At 43.7% G+C, this 22,721-nt stretch overlaps 1 protein-coding gene across 5 annotated transcripts in view; it reads left to right on the top strand.

The window, feature by feature from the left end:
• LARS2 (leucyl-tRNA synthetase 2, mitochondrial) overlaps positions 1-22,721 on the top strand; it is a 146,478-nt gene that overhangs the window by 93,872 nt on the left and 29,885 nt on the right. For all 5 annotated transcript variants that reach the window (XR_015151777.1, XM_086368423.1, XM_086368422.1 and 2 more), the window contains 5 exons: positions 2,848-2,952; positions 5,467-5,582; positions 6,209-6,492; positions 10,316-10,414; positions 13,565-13,702. Coding sequence is in view for 4 of the 5 variants with exons in the window: in XM_086368423.1 (XP_086224549.1) it covers positions 2,848-2,952; positions 5,467-5,582; positions 6,209-6,492; positions 10,316-10,414; positions 13,565-13,702 (742 nt within the window). In the remaining variant the exon portion in view is untranslated. The remainder of the gene's footprint in view (positions 1-2,847; positions 2,953-5,466; positions 5,583-6,208; positions 6,493-10,315; positions 10,415-13,564; positions 13,703-22,721) is intronic.

Below are 22,721 nucleotides of genomic sequence, written 5' to 3'. Positions count from 1 at the left end.
CTAATGGTTGTCTCACTGTGGCTTCGATCTGCGTTTGTTTATCCGATGACTAATGGTGTTGATCATCTTTTCATGTGCTCATTGGCCATTTACATATCTTCTGTAGAGGAATATCTATTCAGAGCATCTGCTCAATTTTTAATTGAGTTGTCTTTTTATTCTTTAATTTTGATAGTTCTTTATAGTAGACACAAGTTTCTTATCAGGTATATGATTTACATCCATGTTCTCCAGTTCTGTGACTGTTCTTTTCACGTTCTTGATGGTGTCCTTTGAAGCCTGGAAGTTTTAAATTTTGGTGAAATCCAATTTACCTATTAATACTTGCTTCTTCTGTTGTTTTGCTTTTGGTGTCATATCTAAGACACTGTTGCCTAGTCAAAGATCACTAAGATTTATACACCTGTGTTTTCTTCTAAGACTTTTATATTGGATCTTATATTTAGGTCTTTAATTCATTTTTAAATTAACTTTAATTTATTCTTTTGCATGTGGTCATGCATCTTTTAAATTCATGTTCCCACACACACTCATCCTAAAAATGAGACTGCTCCTGTCTTTTGTTTTTTTGTTTTTTACTTAATATGATATCAGAAAATATTTCTTAGTTTTTAGGCAGGCTTGTCTTTAACCCATGCATAATATTCTATCAACTCAATGTACCATAATATTCTAAATCTTCCTATCATGTTGAATATTTGGCCTTTTTCGTGTTTGGGCTATTACGGAGACAGTTCTTTGCCTCTGTAGAATAAATTCCTCAGAAAACAGCTCCCCCACCCCCCCCCCCCCAAAAAAAAAAAAAAAGAACGAAGGAAAACATCCCCAAGAGTGCAATTTTTTTTTTTTATGAACCCTTTTTTGGTTCTTTTTACATGTTGCTTTTATTGGTTTCTGGAAGGGCTAAATCAGTTTAGAGTGTCTTACCAGATGACATACGAATTCCAGCACAGCTTCACAGTGAGGGTGCCCTTCTAATTTTATTTTATGTATCTGTCTTTCGGCTGTGCTGGGTCTTCATTTCTACGTGGGCTTTTTCCTGGCTGCGGTGGCTTCTCCTGTTGCTGAGCACGGACTCTAGAGCACACTCCGGTAGTTGTGGCTCGAGGGCTCAGTACTTACAGCTCCTGGGCCCTAGAGCTCAGGCTCAGCAGTTGTGGCACACGGGCTTAGGGGCTCCGCAGTGTGTGGGATCTTCTCAGACCAGGGGTTGAACCTGCGTCTCCGATATTGTCAGGCAAATTCTTTACCACTGAGCCACCAGGGAAGCTTTTTATTCTTTAATTTGATAGTTCTTTATAGTAGATACAGGTGGTCAGGCCAAGGCTCTTTCCTTTCTACTGCTTGGCCCCTCTAGGATGTCGCCCTTATCTGTGTGTTCTAGATTGTTCTGCATGTCATCTGCATTGTGGTCACAAGGGTGGGGGAGAAGGGCAGCCCCCCTCTTTGCGAGCCTGGCCTCCGACTCTTCTGCGCGCGCTCCCTGGCCACTCCTGGTGGAGGCGCTGAGCAGCACTGCCATTAGCCGTGCGGCCATGTGTCCAGCAAACACTGGTGCTGAATCAGAGGGCAAGACAGACACGGGGTCAGCTGGCAGCCTGTGCCCGAGCCGTTTCTCTGCTATAGACCAGAGATTTGTGGTCTGTTTGGACAATTATCCTCTGTTTGGATAATTCCAAATTAAGTGTTTTGTTATGACCACATAAATATTGGTCATCTGAGCCAAATATACTCTGATTACATTTTCCTTTTTATATAACTTTCTATTTTTCCTGAAGTTCATGATGTTCTCTCTCTTTTTTTTTTCATTTGTTTTGTGTTCTTTGAATTTCTGATTGTCTTCCCACGCCCTCCCAGAAGCTCTTTAAAACTCCTTTCAAGTTTTCTACATATTCCGGTCTGTCAGAAAATGTGCCCGTCCCCTTTTTTCCCCGACGATGCTTCCTAGGGCTCTCTGTCCTGTTCGCATGTCACCTGGTCTTTCTCCCGGCATCTGCCATCCTGGGAGTTCTGTCTGTCTCTACTCTGCAGATGTCCCTGCCCTCTTCTCTTTGTTGGATTCCCTGTTTGTTCCCTAGATTCCATGTCCTCCTTTTCTTGATTTACCCCTTACTTTCACAGGGCTGCCGTGGTGGCTGAGATTGTAAAGCATCTGCCTGCAATGCTGGAGACCCAGGTTCAATCCCTGGGTCCGGAAGATCCCCTGGAGAAGGAAATGGCAACCCACTCCAGCATTCTTGCCTGGAAAATCCCATGGTCGAAGGAGCCTGATAGGTTACAGTCCCTGGGGTTGCAAAGAGTCGGACACGACTAAGCGACTTCACTTTGACTTTTTGCTGGACCACAGCCTCTGGTATCTCCTTAGAAACGGATCATGGGAAGGAGCAGTTTTGTGCTTGTATGTGTGAAAATCGGATCTCTGCTCAGTCATTCTCTCCTTTCCTATCCACTTCCATCTTTGAGTGTTATAGTTTAAAATTCCAGATATCTTTTAGTTTCACCATAGGTAGGTTGTTGATTTTCTCTTTCTTCTGTATACACGAGTTACTTTCCAAAAGGATAAGGGAGGTGGTAGGAACATCTTTCCTCCACCTTCTGGGAAGCAAAAGTGCCATTTTCACTTCTTTGCTGAGGAGCACGCATGAATATTTTCATGTATTTGTTTAATCTTTTGATCCTCCACTAGTATGAATTATCTGTTAATACCTTCAAAGAACAAAGTCTATAATAATTAGCACAAAGCACAGAGGTTCTAAAGCTTCTTTTTCTCACTTGTCTCCTCTGAGACGCAGAGGGTGTTAAAGCCCCAGCTGACGGGCCTCCACCGTTGTCTGCCCTCATTTTCAGATTGCCTGACGCCCGTGACGGCCGTGAACATGCTCACCCAGCAGGAAGTCCCGGTCATCATCTTGGCCAAAGATGACTTGGAGGGCTCTCTAGATGCAAAAATAGGTAAGTAGCTAGTAAAATGTAAGCAGGAGGATGTCTTTAGCAGGCTTAAGATCAAAATACTAGCCTGGAAGAGCTGGCTGTATATTCCGTGATCTGTTTTGCGTCTTTGTAAAAATGAGTGTCCCTTCATTTCATTGTCTCTTATTTAAAGCATTGTATTTTGAATAATCAAAAATGTCTGGCCCACAGATTTTGCCAGTGGAGCTAGTTGGCAAGACTTGCCTATACAATGTGGGGAACAATACTACTCAGATAAGAATCCCATTTCAGAAGTCACAGAAGCAGCAGCAGCTACTGAGATGGGGGTTCAAAGCACACATGATTGATGCGGGCTAACTTTTGGGGGAAGACTTAGTGGAGGGGGTGAACTTGAGCCGTGCAAGAAAGGGATTCTGAAACAGCAGTAGAATCGAAGGCGTTTGTAGAGCTGTAAATTGCACATGGTTGGTGGCCTTACTCATTGCTGAGTGTTCTAAACTACCGCCACCTAACAGGAAGTCTGGGGTTGAATCAGGGAATGGAACCTAATCATATCCCATCCAAGACCTACCCTGAGGGGGACCGGAACATCTCTCTTTTACAACTTCCTACTGTAGATTCCAGCCCATCACCAGTGTGCTGGGACCTGCAGAGAAAGTTACTGCCACACCCTCTATCTCCTGGCACACACAAGAAATGGCGTTGCTTATGGAAACCATGTTTTTTCCTTACAGCCCTCAGATGCTTTTTTGACAAAGTGATTTGAAGAAACACCAACCCAGAAAACAGATATTTAGCCATTCAAGTCATTCTTATCTGACAGTTTAACGTAGAAAATATGTTGCTTAAAAGACATAATTCCTTCTAGTACTTTAATGCATCTTATAATTAGTAAAATTCATTAATATAGCCAGCCAAGTTGAACAGTAAAGGAAGCCCTTGCTGATGTGGCGCTTTTTTTTTTCCCCCTCATTTGGTATTTTGAGTCAAAGTACCAGCACAACATTGAGAGTTCTGAAGGAAAAGGGTAAAAGAAAAAGAGAAATCTGATTTTCTTGGGTATGCATGGGAAATCATTTTTCCTATTGTCTTCATTTCACATACTTCCGTGATTAACATTTTCTAAGTTATCGTCTGTTGCCCTCCAAGAATAACAGAAATGAAAGTAAACGAGATGAAGTAGGGTTTTCACCATCTTACCGGCATGTTACAAATGGTTTACATTCTGCTGAGCCCCACATGGCCAGCACGGTAGCCCAGTGCGAGCTTGATGCGGTCAGGTAAACCTGTGATCACGTCTCCATTTGAAGATTGCTCTGAGTTCCCCCAGACCCCACAGGACTGGAGTAAATGACTCTCCCCCCTCCTCGTTCATGACCACTTCTCGGCAGTCTCCATTGCTTGCCATCTGTCCTCATCCTTCGGGGTCTTTCAAGTCCACTCTGACAGTTTATTTGCTTCGTTACATGCTTTTTGTCAATAATCTCAGCTGGAACAAACACCACAGAGCTTTCCGTCATGCCGTGGCATTTTCTATCTTACCAAGGAGGTTTAGAACCCACACCCTAAACATTAAATCACCCTTGTAGGGCAGCGTTCCAGAGAGGTTGTTCATGGCGACCTGACGTGTGTCTGACCCTTAGTTTTCTCTCTCTCAGTTGCCGTGTGGCGTGCTGTGTCCGCAAGGATGTCAGCAGTTTTGACAGCTGTCCCTACAACACGAGTTCTCAACCAGGGGTGATTTGGGCATCAACTGACATTTGGCAACTGTAGAAACATTTCTGCTGGTAGGGACCAGGGAAGCTCTTCAATTCCTACACTGCACAGAACAGCCCCACAGCCAACTTCAGAATGTCACATAGGGCCCAGGTGGAGAAACCCTGGCCTACAGAACTGACAGCTGAAAAGCCTGTTTTCTGAAGAGCTGAAGCTGAAACAGCAGGCCCTGATCCTCTGAATGAGCGATTTCCTTACACTCAGCTCTGTCTCCTCAGGGGCGTATGTGGGTTGAAGACTAAATGTCTATTCAGAATGTACTGTTGCCTCTGGGAACAAAGCACAGTGTGGAGAAACACAGTTGCCAGCTTTCCACTTCCTGCCCGAGTGGATGTTTCTGGGGTGCTGGGAGACGCTAGCGGAGTCAGCCCTGCTGATCAGGAGCACCCCAGTGTCCTGCATCCCTGAAGGAATTCAAAGACCAGGCTTCCCCAGGTGCTTGTGATTTGCTGTTCAAGTGACAGAAGCAGCACCCAAAATTGTGAATTTTAGAATTACAAGTAATCGTTTTTAAAGACAGTAAACAAAGGAATAAGACAACCGAAAGTAGTGTCAATACGGAACACCATTGTGTCAGGGTGGTGAGTTTCCCCAAGACTATTCCCTTTTCTCAGTGAATGCGATGTGATTTGATCATTTCTCTGACTGAAAAAGATAGAGTCTCCCTTCAAAAGCTAATGCTGAGTGCCCGCGCTGGCAGTCCTTTTGTGATTTGGGCATTTGCAAAGAAGACATTTTGTATTTCTTCGCCTTGAACAGGAATTCCCAGCACCAGCTTAGAGGACTCCGCCTTGGCCCAAACCCTGGGCCTGTCCTACTCCGAAGTCATTGAAACGACGCCAGATGGCACAGAGAGGCTGAGCGGCTCCGCGGAGGTTGGTGGGGCCTGAGAATTTACTTCTAAACTCATGGTCTTCACGTGAGCTTCATGATGCATTTTCCCCTCGATGCAAGTTACAACCTACCATTTACCATTGCATTCATCTCCACACCTAACAGTCTTGCAGCCTCGTTTCGAAATCTATGAAACCAAAATAATGCTCTTTTATTACTATTATCATTTACTTTTATTCATTTATTGGCCGCACAGGATCTGAATTGCAGCATGTGAACCCCTAGTTGCGACACGTGGGATCTAACTCCCTGACCAGAGGTTGAACCCAGGTCCCCTGTATTGGGAGCATGGAGCCTTAGCCACTGGACCACCAGGGAAGCCCAAAATAATGCTCTTTTTCAAGATCTAGAAGCTTCTCAACTCCAAGTTGAACCTGATCCCTGAATAGTATAGTTGTCAGAATAGCTAGTACCTTATTTTGGGAATCTTCTGCATGAGAAAAATGACCTCCTCCAGGGAAACTGGTTCCTTGAGGCAGTTGACCAAAATTGGCTCTTCCTTTTAGAGCTCTCTCTTCTCCCCAGATACTTATTTCCAGACAGTGGCAGTCCAGGGTGGTGGCCTCAGGGTAGCAGCTCATTCTTACCGCTCTCCTTCCCCTCTCAGTTCACAGGTATGAAGCGGCAGGATGCATTTCTAGCCCTGACTCAGAAAGCCCGGAGGGAGAGAGTGGGCGGTGACGTGACGAGTGATAAACTGAAGGACTGGCTGATCTCGAGGCAGCGCTACTGGGGCACGCCCATCCCCATGGTCCACTGTCCGGCCTGCGGGCCCGTGCCCGTGCCTTTGGAGGACTTGCCCGTGATCTTGCCCAGCATCACCTCTTTCACTGGCAAGGGAGGCTCCCCACTGGCCTCAGCTTCCGAGTGGGTAAACTGCTCCTGTCCTAGGTAAGGAGCCACACCCCTCGGCCACGATTGCTAACTCTCCTCTCGGACTTCCGCTTGGTTAGAAAGAATAACATAGGTCTTTTGCAACCTTAGAAAGAGGAGGCTGGAATCTGGAGCCCAGCCCTGTGATGGGTGCCCTCTTCTCTCCTCTGGGCTGGTGGAGGCAACAATATCAATTCACATCTTTCCCTGAAACAGCCGATCCAACTGATGGAAAAGCTACACATTTTCATCATAGCTTTGGAAAAGACCACTTTCCTTCACTATATATTCCAAAGAGCTTCTCAGAGAAAAGAGTAAATGCCTGCGGTTTTCCCACAGAGTGACTATGATAACAGTGGAGATTTTATCACAAGCAGCAGGATAGTAGCTACGAGGACAAGTGTACTCAGGGGTCTCATTCTTTAATATCCTGAAATATGTCATATCTCCTTAATTCTCATTTTGGAAGTAGGATTATGTTTTCTGTCAATTCACTGGCGTGTCTCCCATTTTTTTTTTTTTTAAGATCTTTTGATGTGGATCATTTTTAAAATCTGTATTGAATTTTTTACAGTATAGCTTCTGCTTTGGTGTTTTGATTTTTTGGCCCTGAGACATGTCGGGGTCTTAGCTCCTGACTAGGGATTGAACCCTCCCCCGCCCTGCATTGGAAGGCAAAGTCTTAACCATTGGACCTCTAGGGAAGTCCCTCCCGTGTGATTTTTTAGGATGCCATTCCAACTGATTAAAAAGTAAATAACAGATACCAAAGTGTAGTATTTCCCTTCGTCCTTGTATGGAAAAGCTGTTTTTCTCTGCCTTGTAGATCGTGATGGGGTTGTTTAAAGTTTTGAAATAACTTAGTCCTCTTACTACCACCTCTAGGTCAGTAATTAGGTAGCCACCTAGTTGGATGGCATCATCGACTCAATGAGCACGAGTCTGAGCAAACTCTGGGAGATAGTGAAGGACAAGGGAGGCTGGGGGGCTGCAGTCCATGGCGTCGCAAAGAGTCAGACACGACTGAGTGACTGGACAGCAGTGCGCATGCGTGGCTCAGGCTGGCGAGACAACACTCACGGCTTCAGGTCCTGACCCGGCCTCTTCACTAGCTATGTGGTCTTGGGAGAGTCACATAAGCTCACTGAGCATTGATTTCCTTATCAGGAGTGAAAATAACCCCATGAAGGGGTTTCAGAAGACTAGAATTAACTCATGGAACCCTGCACAGTGGCTCCTAGCAGACACTCTGTAACTGGAAGTGTTGGCGATGTTCTGCCCTGGCCTGCCAGCAGTTCACCCACGAGCTCACTCAGGCAGTTTTGAGGTTTGCGATGGGGCTTGCAGGAATGTAGGAAGCTCTGGGCCAGGTAGGGGAGAGTTAGCACACCCTTTTTGTTAATAAGCAGTAACAAAGTACTTCTCTGTTGGAGACATGGGCAGCCTTCAGCCCACCCATTGTGGCAGCCCAGGGCCTTGGTGGTGGGGATAAGATCTACCTTGTCTACTGATGCCTGGAGAGCAGACCCCAGGCGTGGGCTTGGTCAAGGCTCCCTGTTGAATCTGATGAGCTTGCAGGGCTGAGAGCTGCTGAGCCGTGTGGCCAAGCGGGACAGCCCAGTGGTAAGGACCATGGGCACCAGAGTCCAGCAGAGGTAGATTCGTTACCCTTGAGCTCCAAGACCTTGAACGGATTTCTCAACCTCTCTGAACCCTAGTTACCCATCTGCAAAGTGGGAACGCCAGTAGTGTCTACTTCAGCATCCCCAGAGTTACTGGGATTAAATGAGACAAAGCCCGGGAAGCGTTTGGCTCGGTGCCCACCACCCAGTTTTAGTCTTATTAATGCTGGGGCTGATGATGGTAGTAACACTGTCACTGTCACCATTGTCTGCCTCCCATTTTCCAAGTAGTCTCTTCTGTATGATCCAGCTTTTAGTGTCAGCCATAAAAAGTGTTGGTCATCTTCAAATCCACCATGACCATTTAAAAAATCAGCATGGCAAGTTTTGGTCAGATATCAGCCCCTTTTATTAGTTGAGTCCCTGCGTTTTCTTCCTAAATTGTATGCGTGCCCTAACAGTGAGGAAGAAGAAGAGACATTTATCTTCTAATGATTTCCCCAAAATAGTATGTGTTCTGGGTGCTTGCTCTCCAAATAAAGAGACCTGGCTTTCGTTTAGAGATGCACTTTTGAGATCAGATTCTTAGAGCAGCCCTGGGTGGTAGGAAACAGGATTAGGGGTCCCTTGGGGCTCTCTCCGGTAAGCCCCTTCCCCTGGAACCACCACTGTTCCCAGTTGGAGGCCCCCTGACTGAGAGGCATGAGGCCCCAGAGCCCCGCCAGGTGTGGGCTCCTGTGTTCTCTGCTCAGCCACTTCCATTTAATAAGCAGGAGATGGGGAGTGGCTGTTTCCTCCAGTAATATTTGGAAAGCCAGTACCAACTGCTTCACATGTGCAGCATATAAAGGCAACGCTTCTTCTATTTTTTTTTTTTATGCCTCCTTTTATTTTTAAAATTAAAAGCAGACTGAAGCCCTTACGTGCTAAATTAGCAAAGGATTCATCACTTCCTCTTTGGGGCGCCTCATCCCCCTCCTCAAATTTTCCAAGAACCGCCCCCCGACCCCACCACCGAGGACTCATCCCACCAAGAAGGCAGCATTGAGAGGGGTGGTTGGTTCCGCTTCCATGCTTCAGAAGGGAGAGCCTGGAGTCCGAGCTGTGTTCTCCTGCTGTGGCTTCTCACAGCCACAAAGGGTCCCTGCTAATAGCTGTCAACCCCCATCCACTACTGATCCATGCCTTTGAGGGGTCTTCAAGGGAGCCAAGCACCTTCCTTGGCCAGGCTTGGCTAAGGGTACTGTCTTTTGCCTTCCCAGAAGTGGTGGCTTATGGCTCCAGTCCGCTGAGCCATCATCCTACTGACATGTTTCAAAATTGGTTGGTAGTTGGGCCCTTATGAAACCTCAGTCCTCCCCACGTATCACATCCCTAGGATGAGCACTGCTTTTTGTTTTCAACCCTTCACATACCACGCATCTCCCTCCACTCACTGTCTTGAACTGTGGGGCTGTCTTCACCTTCTGTGAGGAGCCTTCCTTTAGACAGTGATGTGTTGGTAAGTGTGTACTAAGTAGATCACTGGAGGGGGGCTTCTGATCTGTAGTGCTGGCCCCTTTCTATGGTACAGGTATTTCCTCCAAGGGCTAACTTCAGACGACCCCTTGGCATCACTCAGTCGTCCCACTGTTGTTGGGAAGAGATCTCAAGAGTCAGTCCTCACAAACTGTTATGAGTTGCTGCAGCACACTTCTGCCTTTGGGTCTCCATGGTGGCTTATCTTCCTGAGGTCACCCCCTGTGGATATCTGCTCCTCTCACCCAAGAGATAGAGATAGGAAGAAAAAAAAAAAAAGTTCATTTTTCAGCGCAGTATCTCACTACATTTGGTTTTCAACTTCTCTTCATAAACTGATGTGCCCCAGGAGCATCAGTGAGTAGTTGGCACTGGCTGAAGACAGTCGTGACATGCCTAAGAGAGAAGTGAGTGCATAAAGAGAGAAGATTGCCGTTAGATACTCTACCATGTTCAATTCAGAGAAGTAGAGAATACGGGCTTTTATAATTGTCGAAGATTTACATTTTTAAGTTTCTTTAAAGCATTGTGTACTCTGCAGTACAAAGAGAGCCCATACCGTGAATTGTTCTTTTCATGATGTGGCATTGTTCTTGTGACATTTTGAACTCGTACTAATTGTTATAGCTTTCTGAAAAGCTGGTGGAAAATGCATTAATACTTAAAAAGAAACCAATTGATGAACTTTCTTTCCTTCTTAGGTGCAAAGGAGCAGCCACAAGAGAGACAGATACAATGGATACCTTTGTGGATTCTGCTTGGTACTACTTCAGATATACTGACCCTCAGAATACTCAGAGGTACAGAAAGCCCTGCTGAATTCATGAGCATGTGTTGGTCTGGGTCTTCCATGAAGCAAACATGAAGATAGAATTCAATGGGCAAGAGATTTATGGGGGCAGGTGCCTCTGGGGAATAAAGAGGTGAGGGAGCGGGAGTCGGCAGGCAAGCCCTGGACTGGGATATAGGTCTGACACCGATGAAAGAAAAGGATGAAGGCAGGAGGATTGGGTTGAAGAGCCTCAGACCCCAGCACAGCTTGAAAATCTTGAGCAGGCCGGATGGGAAATGCCGAGAGTCCCAAGTCAGGAGGCAATGCCTGCTCTGGTCCGCTCCTCCCAGGAGGGCACAGGCTGCCATCAACCCCGGTGGGTCCAGAGATGAAAGAGCTGGAAGCCATGGGTCAACTGTGCTCTTTGAAACAGGCTCTTATAGTGAGTGTGCTCAATTATTAAATTAGATTCTTCAGAGCCAAGTAAATCCCAGGTATAGGAAAAATGAAAAAGAGTAAAAGGAAGAGCTTTGGTAATACCCTCGTTGGCCCTGCAGTGAACTGCACTTGTGCAGTCACAAATATGTAAAGTTATTAACTTAAATGAAAGTAATGATGCAAGTGTACAGGGAGGGTAGAAGAGAGAGAGTCAGTGAGCTGAGGGCATGACCTCTTAGCATATACGGTCACTAGATAATTTCCAATACTGATAAATGAACAAAGCATATAAACATATTTTTAAATAATTGCCAGGAAAAAAGCATCTGAAAGGGTTAAAAGTGGCTAAGTGACAGGTAGGAGGTGTAGGGGGAGGGTGGTGAAGGAATGGGGCTGGACACCACTGTTCTACATTATAAACGTTTCAGGACTGTTTTTGTTAGCTATGTGCATGTGCTTCTTTGACAAAAATAAATAAGGGAAAGAGAGCAATAGGTAGATGGGTAGAGAAGGAAATGAGAACAAAAGAAGACTGATGCAGAGCACAGGAAACCACAGACACTGCGCTTCAGGGACCTTGCCAACTCGCTCTTGTCCACGGGAGAACCATTATACTGAAACCCTGTAGGCCAGGTATAAAAATGCACCCATTTTCTTCGCTGGTTGGGAGATAATGTATTTCCAGGGAGACGGGCGCTCCTGCCTGCCCCAGTTCTGCTATTCTGTGATTCACGTGGAGGCTGTGCAGAAATGAGCAGGAGCCAGAGTGAACAGCAGCTGGCAGAGGCAGAAAGGGCACAGAGGGATTGCCGTGGCTGGGACCAACCAGGCAACCCCGGCCAACCCACAGAGAGGCCCCTCTTCTGGGTCTTCCTTCTCAAAGGAGCTTTTATTGCCTTCCATTTCACGTATGGTTGTGAGAGTTGGACCAGAAAGAAGGCTGAGCGCTGAAGAATTGATGCTTTTGAACTGTGGTATTGGAGAAGACTCTTGAGAGTCCCTTGGACAGCAAAGAGATCAGACCAGTCAATCCTAAAGGAAATCAACCCTGAATATTCATTGGAAGGACTGATGCTGAAGCTGAAGCTCTGATACTTTGGCCACCTAATGTGAAGAGCCAGTTCATTGGAAAAGACCCTGATGCTGGGAAAGATTGAGGTCAGGAAGAGAAGAGGGCAGCAGAGGATGAGAAGGTTGGATGGCATCACCGATTCAATAGACATGAACTTGGATAAACTCCGGGAGACAGTGAAAAACAGGGAAGCTTGGCATGCTGCAATCCATGGGATTGCAGAGTCGGAAAGACAGTGACTCAACAATGGCAACAATAATTTAGGAAGAGCAGCCTTACAGCGCAGGGGAAACCAGACTCTCCACCTCTCAGAAAGCTTCAAGGGAAAACCTTTCTACAGATGACGGAGACTCCGGCTTAATGAGGGGCCCCTGAGTGGCGAGACACACCCTGAGACCTTCACAGCCCCCGGTGTGGAACCCCAACCGCCACGTCATTTCCCTCATAAAATGCTGCTGTGCGTTCCCATGCTGCCTCGTGTACCTCACTGGGTGGTCTCCAGGATAGATCATAGATCCCAGCTAGAACTACTTCCACTGTCTCACTCCTCAGTTTACTTCAAGCTTACTTTCAGGCACCATCCTTGACTTCCCTTGCTTTTCTGTCACCTGCGTGAGCAGTCACATTTCTCCAGGGAGCCATTTTTCACAAAGAAACATTATTTAAAATTTTGCCAGAATTCTGGCATCCTAGCTGGAGGAGAGAAAGCCAAGCTGTATTAAGATGCAAACACAGGGTGTTTGGCCAGGCCCACCTGCCGAGCCCTGGGCTCCTGCTTCCAGCCCGAGCTGGGGAAAACGTGCTTGAGGTGTGGGGAGGAGAATTCACAAACACAGGAAACCATGGGGCTCAGATCCTCCACAGCCCAAGGTTTGCCTCACTGGATGACCTCAAGAGAGGGCCTTACCTTGGGGATGAAGCGATCTGTCCCCAGCCAGTGCTGTTTCTCCCTCCCACCCCCCACCAACCCCACACCCGACAAGAACCCCAGCTAGAAACAGAGGGAGTGGCCTTTTCCTCCCTGGCATCCATTAGGATTGGGAATGATGCTTCCAGTGAGGAAACTTTTCTTTTAGGACCTCCATTGACCAAAAAATACTTGTTGGGTGAGAGAGACTTGGGCTATTTTAATTACTCTACGTATGCTCAGGGCATTTTAAGAAGCATATACAGACTCTTGCTGACTATCTGCATTTTGAGGCTACTTTTAAGACAGAATTTCTGTTTTAAAATGAATGTTTAGTATCTGCGTGAGTCTCCATTTTAAGTGCCATATTGCCCTCTATTGGTAAGAACTCAAAAATCTCTATTGTCTATGGTAATAAAAATTAAAATAAAACTAGACAGTCAAATATATGCTTTGTACAGAAATACCTTTAGTGCTGGTATATATTCCTTTTGTCCTCATTCTAAGTGAAAATCACATTTGTTAAAATGTGTCAGCAATGGCTTCTGAAACAGTTCTTGTAAATTTCATAAATTAATATTGCTCTGACATTTTTCTCCTCTCTTATGTAAGCTTCTCATTATATTTTATAATGAAAATCACTGTTTTTCTTTCACGTAATTTATTTCAGGGAATATGCAAATTATAATGTCTGTCTAATTTATGCAGTCGTAACAAAGTAGGTTTTTTTTTTAATAAATGACCATCTCTCTTCCTCCCAGCCCTTTCAGCGTAGCCTTGGCAGATTACTGGATGCCTGTGGATTTGTACATTGGAGGGAAAGAGCATGCTGTCATGCACTTGTTCTATGCAAGATTCTTCAGTCATTTTTGCCACGATCAAAAAATGGTCAAACACAGGTGAGCATTTACACTGCTTTGCAAAAGAATTCGGTTTCTTGAATAGCAGCTGAAAGCAGGTGTCAGTTCTTCTGGAGCAAGGTGAATACATATGTAGCAGAAGAACTCTTATTTTTCAAGTGTGCTTTCGAGGTCACTGTCAGCCTTGACGTTGGAAGGCCACTTGTGCTGTTGAGTCAGTCCCAGCCCGTGCCGTTTGCCTGCTCACATAGGATCTTCGCTTCAGCTCTTCTCTGTTAGGTGGAGTTAAATCTCTGCTAATGGAGACTTTTCACCTGGGAGGCAGTGGAGAGCTTTCATTATGTTACATGGCTTTTTATAGCTTCTCGTGCGAGGTCATGTTTATCATCAGGTCCGTCAGTGTCTGCTGTGTTTCCAAGCTTGACTGAATCCTGTCTCAATATATCACTGATAAAAGTGTATGATGGATTAAAAGCTAGGGGAAAATCCATTGAGAAATTTGTTCCCTGTTGGTCTGTAATCTGTTCCCCATGGTGTTCAGAAAGATGTGTGTGTGGGCTTCTTTCCCATGAAATACCTCATATATATATGTATATATATATGTGTGTGTGTATGTGTGTGCATATATATAATGTGTATAATATATATATTTAATGTATTATACAATTATAAAATTATACAATTTTTAAAATAGAATGACCATCCATGCACCCCCTTGTCACATTTGGAAATAGAGTCTTAGAGGCCCCTTAGAATACCCAGGCTGCCCTCTCCAATCAGATCATCCCCATTCCTACACCTCTGCCTCTCCCCTCACACAGTGCCATTTCTGAATGTTGAATTATGCATTTCCTTGCTTTTCTTAAAGTTATTACTTCTTGATGTATTCTGACTTAATTTCTGTCTTACACTGAGGTACGGTTGATTTACAGCCTCGTGTTAGTGTCAGGTGTGCAGCAAAGTGATTCGGTTTCATATATACATATATATATATATTTATGTAAAACCGTCTTTTGCAGATTCTTTTCCCATATAGTTTATTGCAGAGCATTGAGTAGCGATCCCTGTGCTGTACAGTAGGTCCTTGTTGATTATTTATTTTATATATATTATTGTGTATATGTTAATCCCAAACTCCTAATTTATCACTCCCCTCAGCCTTTCCACTTTGGTAACCACAAGTTTGTTTTCTACCTTTGTGACTCTATTTCTGTTTGTAAATGAGTTCATTTGTATCATCTTTTTAGATAGCACCTACAAGTGATATATATTTGTCTTTCTCTGTCCGATTCACTACACTTAGCATGATAATCTCTAGGTCCATTCATGTTGCTGAAGGTGGCATTATTTCACTCTTTTGTGACCGAGTCATAGTCCGTCGTATATTTGTATGGCATCTTCTTTACCCGTTCCTCTGCTGACGGACATTTAGGTTTCTTCTGTGTCTTGGCTAATGTCTGCAGTGAACGTGGATGTGCATATATCTTTTCAAATTATGGTCTCCATAGTGGTTGTACCAATTTACATTCCCACCAACAGTGTAGGAGGGTTACCTTTTCTCTGCACCCAACATTTGTTATTTGTAGATCTTTAAAATCTTATTCATTTATTTACGGCAGTGCTGGGTCTTCATTGCTGTGTGTGAGCTTTCTCACGCTGTGGCAAGCGGGGGCTGCTCTCTAGTTGCAGTGCGTGGGCTCCTCGTTGAGGTGGCTTCTCTTATTTCGGAAAGTGGACTCTTGAGCGCACAGGATTCAGTAGTCGTAGCTCGAGGGCTCCAGAGCAAGGGCTTAGTTGCCCCAAGGCATGTGGAACCTTCCCAGGCCAGGGATCAAGCCCCTGTCTCCTGTACTGGCAGGCGGGCTCCTTACCACTGGACCATCAGGGAAGTCCTGTTTGTAGACTTTTGATGATAGCCATTCTGGCTGGTGTGAGGTGCCACCTCAGTTCAGTTTGATTTGCATTTCTTTAATAATTGGCAGTGATGAATATTTTAAGATATATGTGTTGTTTCTGTCTTTGAACTTTGTAAATAGAATCATATTTCACATATTCTCTCTTGCTTCCCTTGCTCAGCATTTTTGGAATTTCATCCATCTTGCTGCATTGAGTAGTTGCATTTCTCTTTTATTGCCATCTGGTATTCGATTGCTTGGAATAGAGTTTCTAATACAGAGTTCAGTTCATGTCCATATCATTAATGTCCTTGGGCTGTTTTGTGCAGCTATGAACAAAACTGCTAGGAGCATCCATGTATGTTTCCTGACATACACACATGAGCAGTTCTCTAAGATATGTGCTTATCTTATATATGTGGGATTCCCGAGTTGTAGGATTACTCACATGATCAACTTTAGTAAGAAACCCAGGCTGGCTTTCAGATTGATGATAGAAACCTACACTGGCACTACCAGAGGTGAGCATCGTATTGATTACTTGACATCCTCACCACTACAACATACAGTGCTGCCATCCCCGCATCTCCGTGGAGGACGGGTTCTGGGACCTGCTGAGGGTACCACATCTGCAGATGCTCAGTTGCCATGGTCGGCCCTTGATATCCAGGGGTTCCACATGCTTGGATTCAACCTACCACGGATCATAAAACACAGAGGGCTGACTGTATTATCCAACTGTAAGACTTTTGTCAGACTTGTGGTTATATAGTGGATGACTTTGTGAGTTAAATTTGAATTTAAAGACTTAATGAAGTTTAGCATGTTTTCATTCTGTTTATGAGCCTCTGTGTTTCTGCTTCCGTTAATCCCTGCTTGTGTGTTTTGCCCTTATTTCTTCTGGGCTGTCTTTTATCAGTTGTAGGAATTCTATAAATATTCTGGATGCTATGTGTATTGCAATATTTCTTCCCAGTTCTTGGCTTGTCTTATTTTTATGGTGTCTTTTGATGAACAGAAACTTAATTTAATGTAGTAAATTTTAATAATCTTTTCCTTTATGGCAACTGCTTTTAGTGTCTCAATATCTTTAATGGAATAGTCTATTATTTCCCCCACTGATCTGCAGTGCCCTTTCCATCATAAATCAAGTTTTTGTGAATATACAAGGACCTATTTATAGGGTCTTTTTTTTTCTTTGGTCCATTGGTCTATTTGCTTTTTTCCATGCCATTAATAGTTATTTACTGGCATTGTTTATTTTAATTCTACAAGTCTCAATATCCAGTAAGGGCAGTCCTCCTACTCTGTCCTTTTTCTTTAGGAGTACCTTGACTATTAATATATTTGGACTTCTGTTCTTCCATATACATTTCAGATTCCGCTTGTCAGATTCCACAGAGGTTATCTGTTGGGCATTCAACTGAAATTGCATTGGATCCACATACTTATTAATCTTTTCTCACTCTTGCTTCTTGCATCTCTGAATTGAACATCTGAAATCATTTCCCTTTTATCTGAAACATAAATTAATATTAATACTTTAGAGTCTCTTTTTTTTTTTTTAAGTAAAGGACCAACTGTTAGTTCTTATTTACCTAAAAATAGATTTATTTCAACCTCATTTCTTAGTTTGCCAACTCAATAACACACTTAAAACAATGTGTTTTTTGTGTCCGATCTGGCTTTTTCACTTGTTTGTCATCAGGACAGTAATTCAGGTTCTTTTGTCTGCCACTCTGCCTGGAGCACCATTCCTGAGGGTTTTTTTTCAGTTGTTGCTGTGCTTGGTTTTTTTCATACAACAACCTTTTAGAATGTTTTTTAATTGAAGAGAATAAAAGGGGAAAATATATCTAGTCATCTCTCTGTCCAGTTAATTGATGTTAACAATTAAAATATTAAATAATGAAAAAGTAATACATGTCTAAAATTAAAATTTTTTAATTTAACTGCATAGAAAGTAAACATTGAAATCTTCCTCCCTGCAGCCTACCTTCTACCCTTCTCAACTGTTAACAGTTTCTCTTGATTTCTTCCAGAAAAATATTTTGTATCTATTGATATACTCATTTTAAAATGTTTCATGTATTATATATATGTCTTTTGCTTTTTTATTTTATAATATATCTTGGTGATCTCTCTACATCAGCATTTATAATTTACGCATAGTTGTCTGTCATATGGATATATTGTAATTTATTTTAGCAGTCACCTTAAGTCACTTTCAGAACCTCTAAAATCCAATTTCATTAAAATGAAGTGCCTCGAAAGCTCCCTCCCTTTTTACCCCGTCCTCAGATCTGTTCCCACATTCTGGTCATGCACACATGGATTAAGTCTACAGAAAGCTAATTTAGGATATAAATTAAATGCTTAAAATAATTCTCATTAGTCCCAGAGACATTCATGTGTAAAAATTAACCCATCTGCATCAGAAGGCCACTAAACACATTAATAGCATTAACCCTCAGGGAAGTATTGATAAATTACAGTCATCCCTGGTGTCCACTAGGGATTAGTTCCAGGACCCCCACTGATACCAAAATCAGTAGATGCTGAAATCCCTCATACAAAATGGTGTAGTATTATTTGTATGTAACTTACACTCTCCTGAATGCTTTAAGTCATCTCTAGATAATTTTATAATGCCTAATACAGTGTAAATGCTATGTAAATTGCCTGGCTACACCAAATTCAAGTTTTGCTTTTTGGAAGTTTCTGGATTTTTTTTTTTTTTTTGAATTGATGGTTTGTTGATCCACAGGTTTGGAACCCACAGATAAAGAGGGCTGACTGTAGTTACAGTGTTTGTAACTTAGATTATACCATTTGCCATTCTGCCTTGCATTTCTTCTTTGTGGAAACTTCTTTACCTCACTAGATATAAGCTACCCTGGGGGATGGAACCTGTGTCCTGTTAACTATCACAGTCTCATGGACATTATCTCAGCAAATATTTGTTTCAATCAGTTGAGTTTAACCCCATTGATATAAACAGAGTAAAATGTATGTTCTTCAAAGGAAATGTTCTCCTTGGGATAGGGAAAGTTGGATAGAGAAAGGCTAAGTTCAAACATCAAGTACAACCTGAGAAATAATTCCTTCTCATGTAGGTTTAGGGCTTCCCAGGTGGCTCAGTGGAAAAAAAAAAATCTGCCTGGCAGTGCAGGAGATTCAAGAGATATGTGTTTGATCCCTGGTTTGGGAAGATCCCCTGGAGTAGGAAATGGCAACCCCCTCCAGTATTCTTGCCTGGGAAATCCCGTAGACATAGGAGCCTGCTGGGCTACAGTCCATGGGGTCGCAAAGAGTCAGACATGACTGAGCGTGCATGCACGCATGCAGGTCTAGAAACAAAGACCACAAATGATTTCTGGCTTCTTAACAGTAGGGTGCATTTCTCAGCCTTGGAACCATTATTTGTAGAAGGAATGAATGAGTCAATAAATTACCTAATGGCTAACTAATTTAAGATGTAGGACAGGACCTGGCTACTTTTCCGACTTGTTTGCGTTGTTTTCAGACTATAGTCAAGCAGAAAAAGATTTGTAGCATTCCGACATAATTTTACAACACTGTTTTGGATGTGACTTGTTTCTATTAAATACATTTCTAAAATTTGCAAAGCCTGAGGTCCACCTGGAATTTGCCTTACCATCAACTTTAAGGGCCAACTGTATGGTATAAATAGAAATATACCTATGCAATATATATTTTAAAAATTCTTCCCAAGATGGTTCAATTCTATTCCATGCCTTCATACTCCCCCCAAAAGAGGGAGAGTTAAGTCCTCAGAAGGCTGACCTTTCTGAAGAAGGTGCAGAAAGTCATCTTATCTCTGTTTCTCAGCACACTTGTCAGCACTGCTCCTGTTCAATCACATCAGGGCAACAGTAGCGTCTGAAAACTCTTTATTTCTGAGCATTACCTCTTTAGTGGAGGTGTTTTGTAAACCAGTTGGCCTCAGATGAAATGAAAATCATCCACTTTCTGTGGTGAGTAATTCAGAGCTCTCCAATTAGCATTTATTTTAAAGCCCCCAAACAACTTTATCAAGCTGGTCTAGGGCGAAATTTTGAGACCTGTCAATCACGTGTGTGTTTCTCTTTATTTATTAGCTCCTTTTTCGAAATGTGTATAAATTGGAATTTCCTGTCTATTTCTGTATGCCTTTTGTTTTATCAGGAGGGACTTGGGACTTCAGTTGTCCCGCTTTTTGTTTCTCAGTCAGTCGCTTGGCCACTGTCTCAGGTAGTAGGTCTGGACTGGGAGTCCTGAAACCTCTGCTTCCTGCTCTTGGTCCTGTGATTAGTGGTGCAGACGAGAGTTCTAACCCCTGTGGTTCTCCCTGGCCTCATAGATTGGGGATTCAGTCACCTCTGAGTACCCTTTTCACTCTCTGATTCTGGTTAAATGTCTTCAAATACAAAAGCAAAGGTTTATGTGGATCTAATAATCTTCCTATTTCCTAAAAGAGCCCGGGCCCTTTCTTTCATCACTTGCACATTTAGGTCTGCGGTTTGAATTTCCAGAAGGGCTCTTTACCATTTATAAGAAGAAACTGGCCTCTGGATTAGAAGTGCCAGCCCATGGTACAACTGGTGCCTTTATTGTGTGTCTGAAACGTCAGGTTGATGATTAAGCTGGAAGTTATGTCAACAGGAAATTTGCAAAAGAAGAAATGCAAGTGATCAGTAAACATACTCTAAAATGTTTATCTTGTTGGCAGCAAAAGGAACACAAAATAAGCGTTTTCCGTACAGCATCCCAGCGAGAGCGGGTCTCTCATGCACTACAGTTGGGAACAATCTTCGTGAAAAGCATTTTAGCAGTATAGAGGGAGTGCTTTAAAAATAGTCATAAAATAGTGCCTTAAAAAATAGTTTTGGGCACACTAATTGCACTTCTAGAAATCTATCCTAAAACACAAACTAATACACAAGAATGTCCATATAAGTATGATTTCAAGTATTACCCCAAACCTAAATGCCCCAGAATGCTGAGAAAGGGCAAAGTATACTCCATCTCTATGGAGGACTCCATACAACTCTTTATATATATTACAAAGGATGTTGAACACCAAGGAGAAATACATCTGAAGTAATCAGAAGTGAAAAAACCAAGGCAGAAATTTGTAGATACAATTTGATTCTCTGTCTTTACATGTACACACACCAGTACACACACAAAGCAAGAGAAAAGACTAGAAAAAAAATTATGTGAGCATGTTAACACTGGTTCTCTCTGGATGGTGAGCTTATTGATGATTTTATTATTTCTTAATGGTTTTTTCCCCAGATGTTTTTTTCCCAATGACTATGTGACTCTATAACAGAAAATAAAGCGAAGTCATTTACAGTTTATATTCTGAAGCAGGGAAGTGTGCTGGGCATGCAATGTGATTTGTGAGCATGGGGGAGTAGCGGGGTGGAGGGGAGTCAGCATCAGCCTCAGCTGCTCATACAACCCAGAGAGACTAAATTCCCAGAATTGACGTTCTGTCTGCAGTTTGCAGTCATCAAAGGGTGGGGTGGCGTCAGAAGCTGCTGCTTCCCGTGCTGACAGCCAGCTACTGACCATTGTGAGCTCAGCAGGCCTCCATCTGTGGTCCAGGGAGCTTTTTCTAATCACACCAGAAATGGAGCTATTAGGAAAAGGTAAGGAAAAAAAGAAAGACTTTACCTGAGTCTCATGGTATTAATAAGACTTCCTTCCAGGCCCCTGGCTATCTGCTAGGAAATGGAAACAGTGATATTTTCAGACAAGCCACGTCTCCATGCTTAGAAACAGGCCAATTATGTGAACACGATGGCCCTGGACTCAGGGCAGGGACGAAGAGCAAGGTGAAGTTAGTCTGAGAAGTCCCAATTAGAGACTGTTTTCAGAGATCTGCAGCTTTCTGCTTTCTTCTTTCCAGATCTACATAGTAGCCGACTGACCAGGCAGGAGAGAGGGGAGCAGGTTATCCAGGGTTTCATAAGTAAGAAAATGTCACCTGCAGTCACTGGTTTTGGCTCTGATGAATCCTGAGATTCTTTTAGCCACATCTTGACTAAGACATTCCTGTATGCAGTGATTTTTGTAAGGATGCTTTAAATAGCCTGCCTGTGTTCTGAAATTCCTTGTTAATCCTAATGATTAGTCACCTTTCTCCCTCCCTCCCTTCCTCACACCCACCTTCCCTTCCTTCCTTCTCTCCTTCTTTGGACAAAGGTGCCTTTCCGTGACCAGCAGGAATTAGTTGTAATTTCTGAGTTAGCACAGTCCAGACTGTCAAGGAAACACTTGACAACTCCATCACTTTTCATCATTCTACTTGCGTAGAGCCGTGCTTCAGTGCATATGAAAGTAATCCAACCCTCAGGGTGGTATTGAAGGAGTAAGAGGAAGTCTGACTCAAGGAAAAGAGCACTAATTTGTATTCATGAACGTGAAACCCATCTAGGCCTTCCCCAAGGCCGAGGCCCTGCACAACGCCTCCATCTTTGATGGCTGCGGAATCCGAAGGGGTTTGTTGGTGGCTTGGAGTGGCAGACTTTTCACTTTCTTATCATAAAGCTCCCTGCTATGCAGAGCCGTTATGACACGTGAATATCTCGGTTGCTTATACAGTTTTGTTCGCAGGTGCCTTTTGGTGAATGAACGTACAAATGGGAAATACACTAATTACACTGTTGTGGATCTGAATCATGAGCTTGGCAGTGTGGTGTGACGTCTTCTCCAGCAGGACCCTTGACGTCCCCTTGGCCCCCATGCCCATGCCACCTGCTTCTCTGTATCACACTCCACGCCTCCTCCTTGCTGGTGATTTATGAGCATGTCTTGGGCCACCCATTTTCCTGTAAGCTTTTTGATTGAGTGCAAGAGGGGTCTGTGCCGAGTTGTCGCTCAAATACAAACATGACTCCTCATTCAGAGCTGAACTACACTTAAGGGTAAAAGGGCTGAGAAGCGGCTTCCCAGAGCCCCGAGGCCCTGGAAGAGTGGAGGGGGAATCACTGGGGACTGAGCAGGATTCCAGGAACTGGGGGGCCCCTGCCCCACTGTGGAATTTGTCCCTCTTCCACACTCATTCCCTGCTGATGTTCCCATGGGCTTCAGGTGGACAGAGTCTGAAATCTTTGAGCATGCCTCTCTCTGCAAAAAGGGCCTGGCCCTAC

Source organism: Bos grunniens, chromosome 22 (genome assembly GCF_055505025.1).
Source record: "Bos grunniens cultivar Pamir isolate PY7600 chromosome 22, Bosgru_T2T1.0, whole genome shotgun sequence".
Lineage (NCBI taxonomy): Eukaryota > Metazoa > Chordata > Mammalia > Artiodactyla > Bovidae > Bos > Bos grunniens.
Note: the sequence above shows the minus strand (reverse complement) of the source record. Positions and strands in the feature narration are given on the sequence as shown.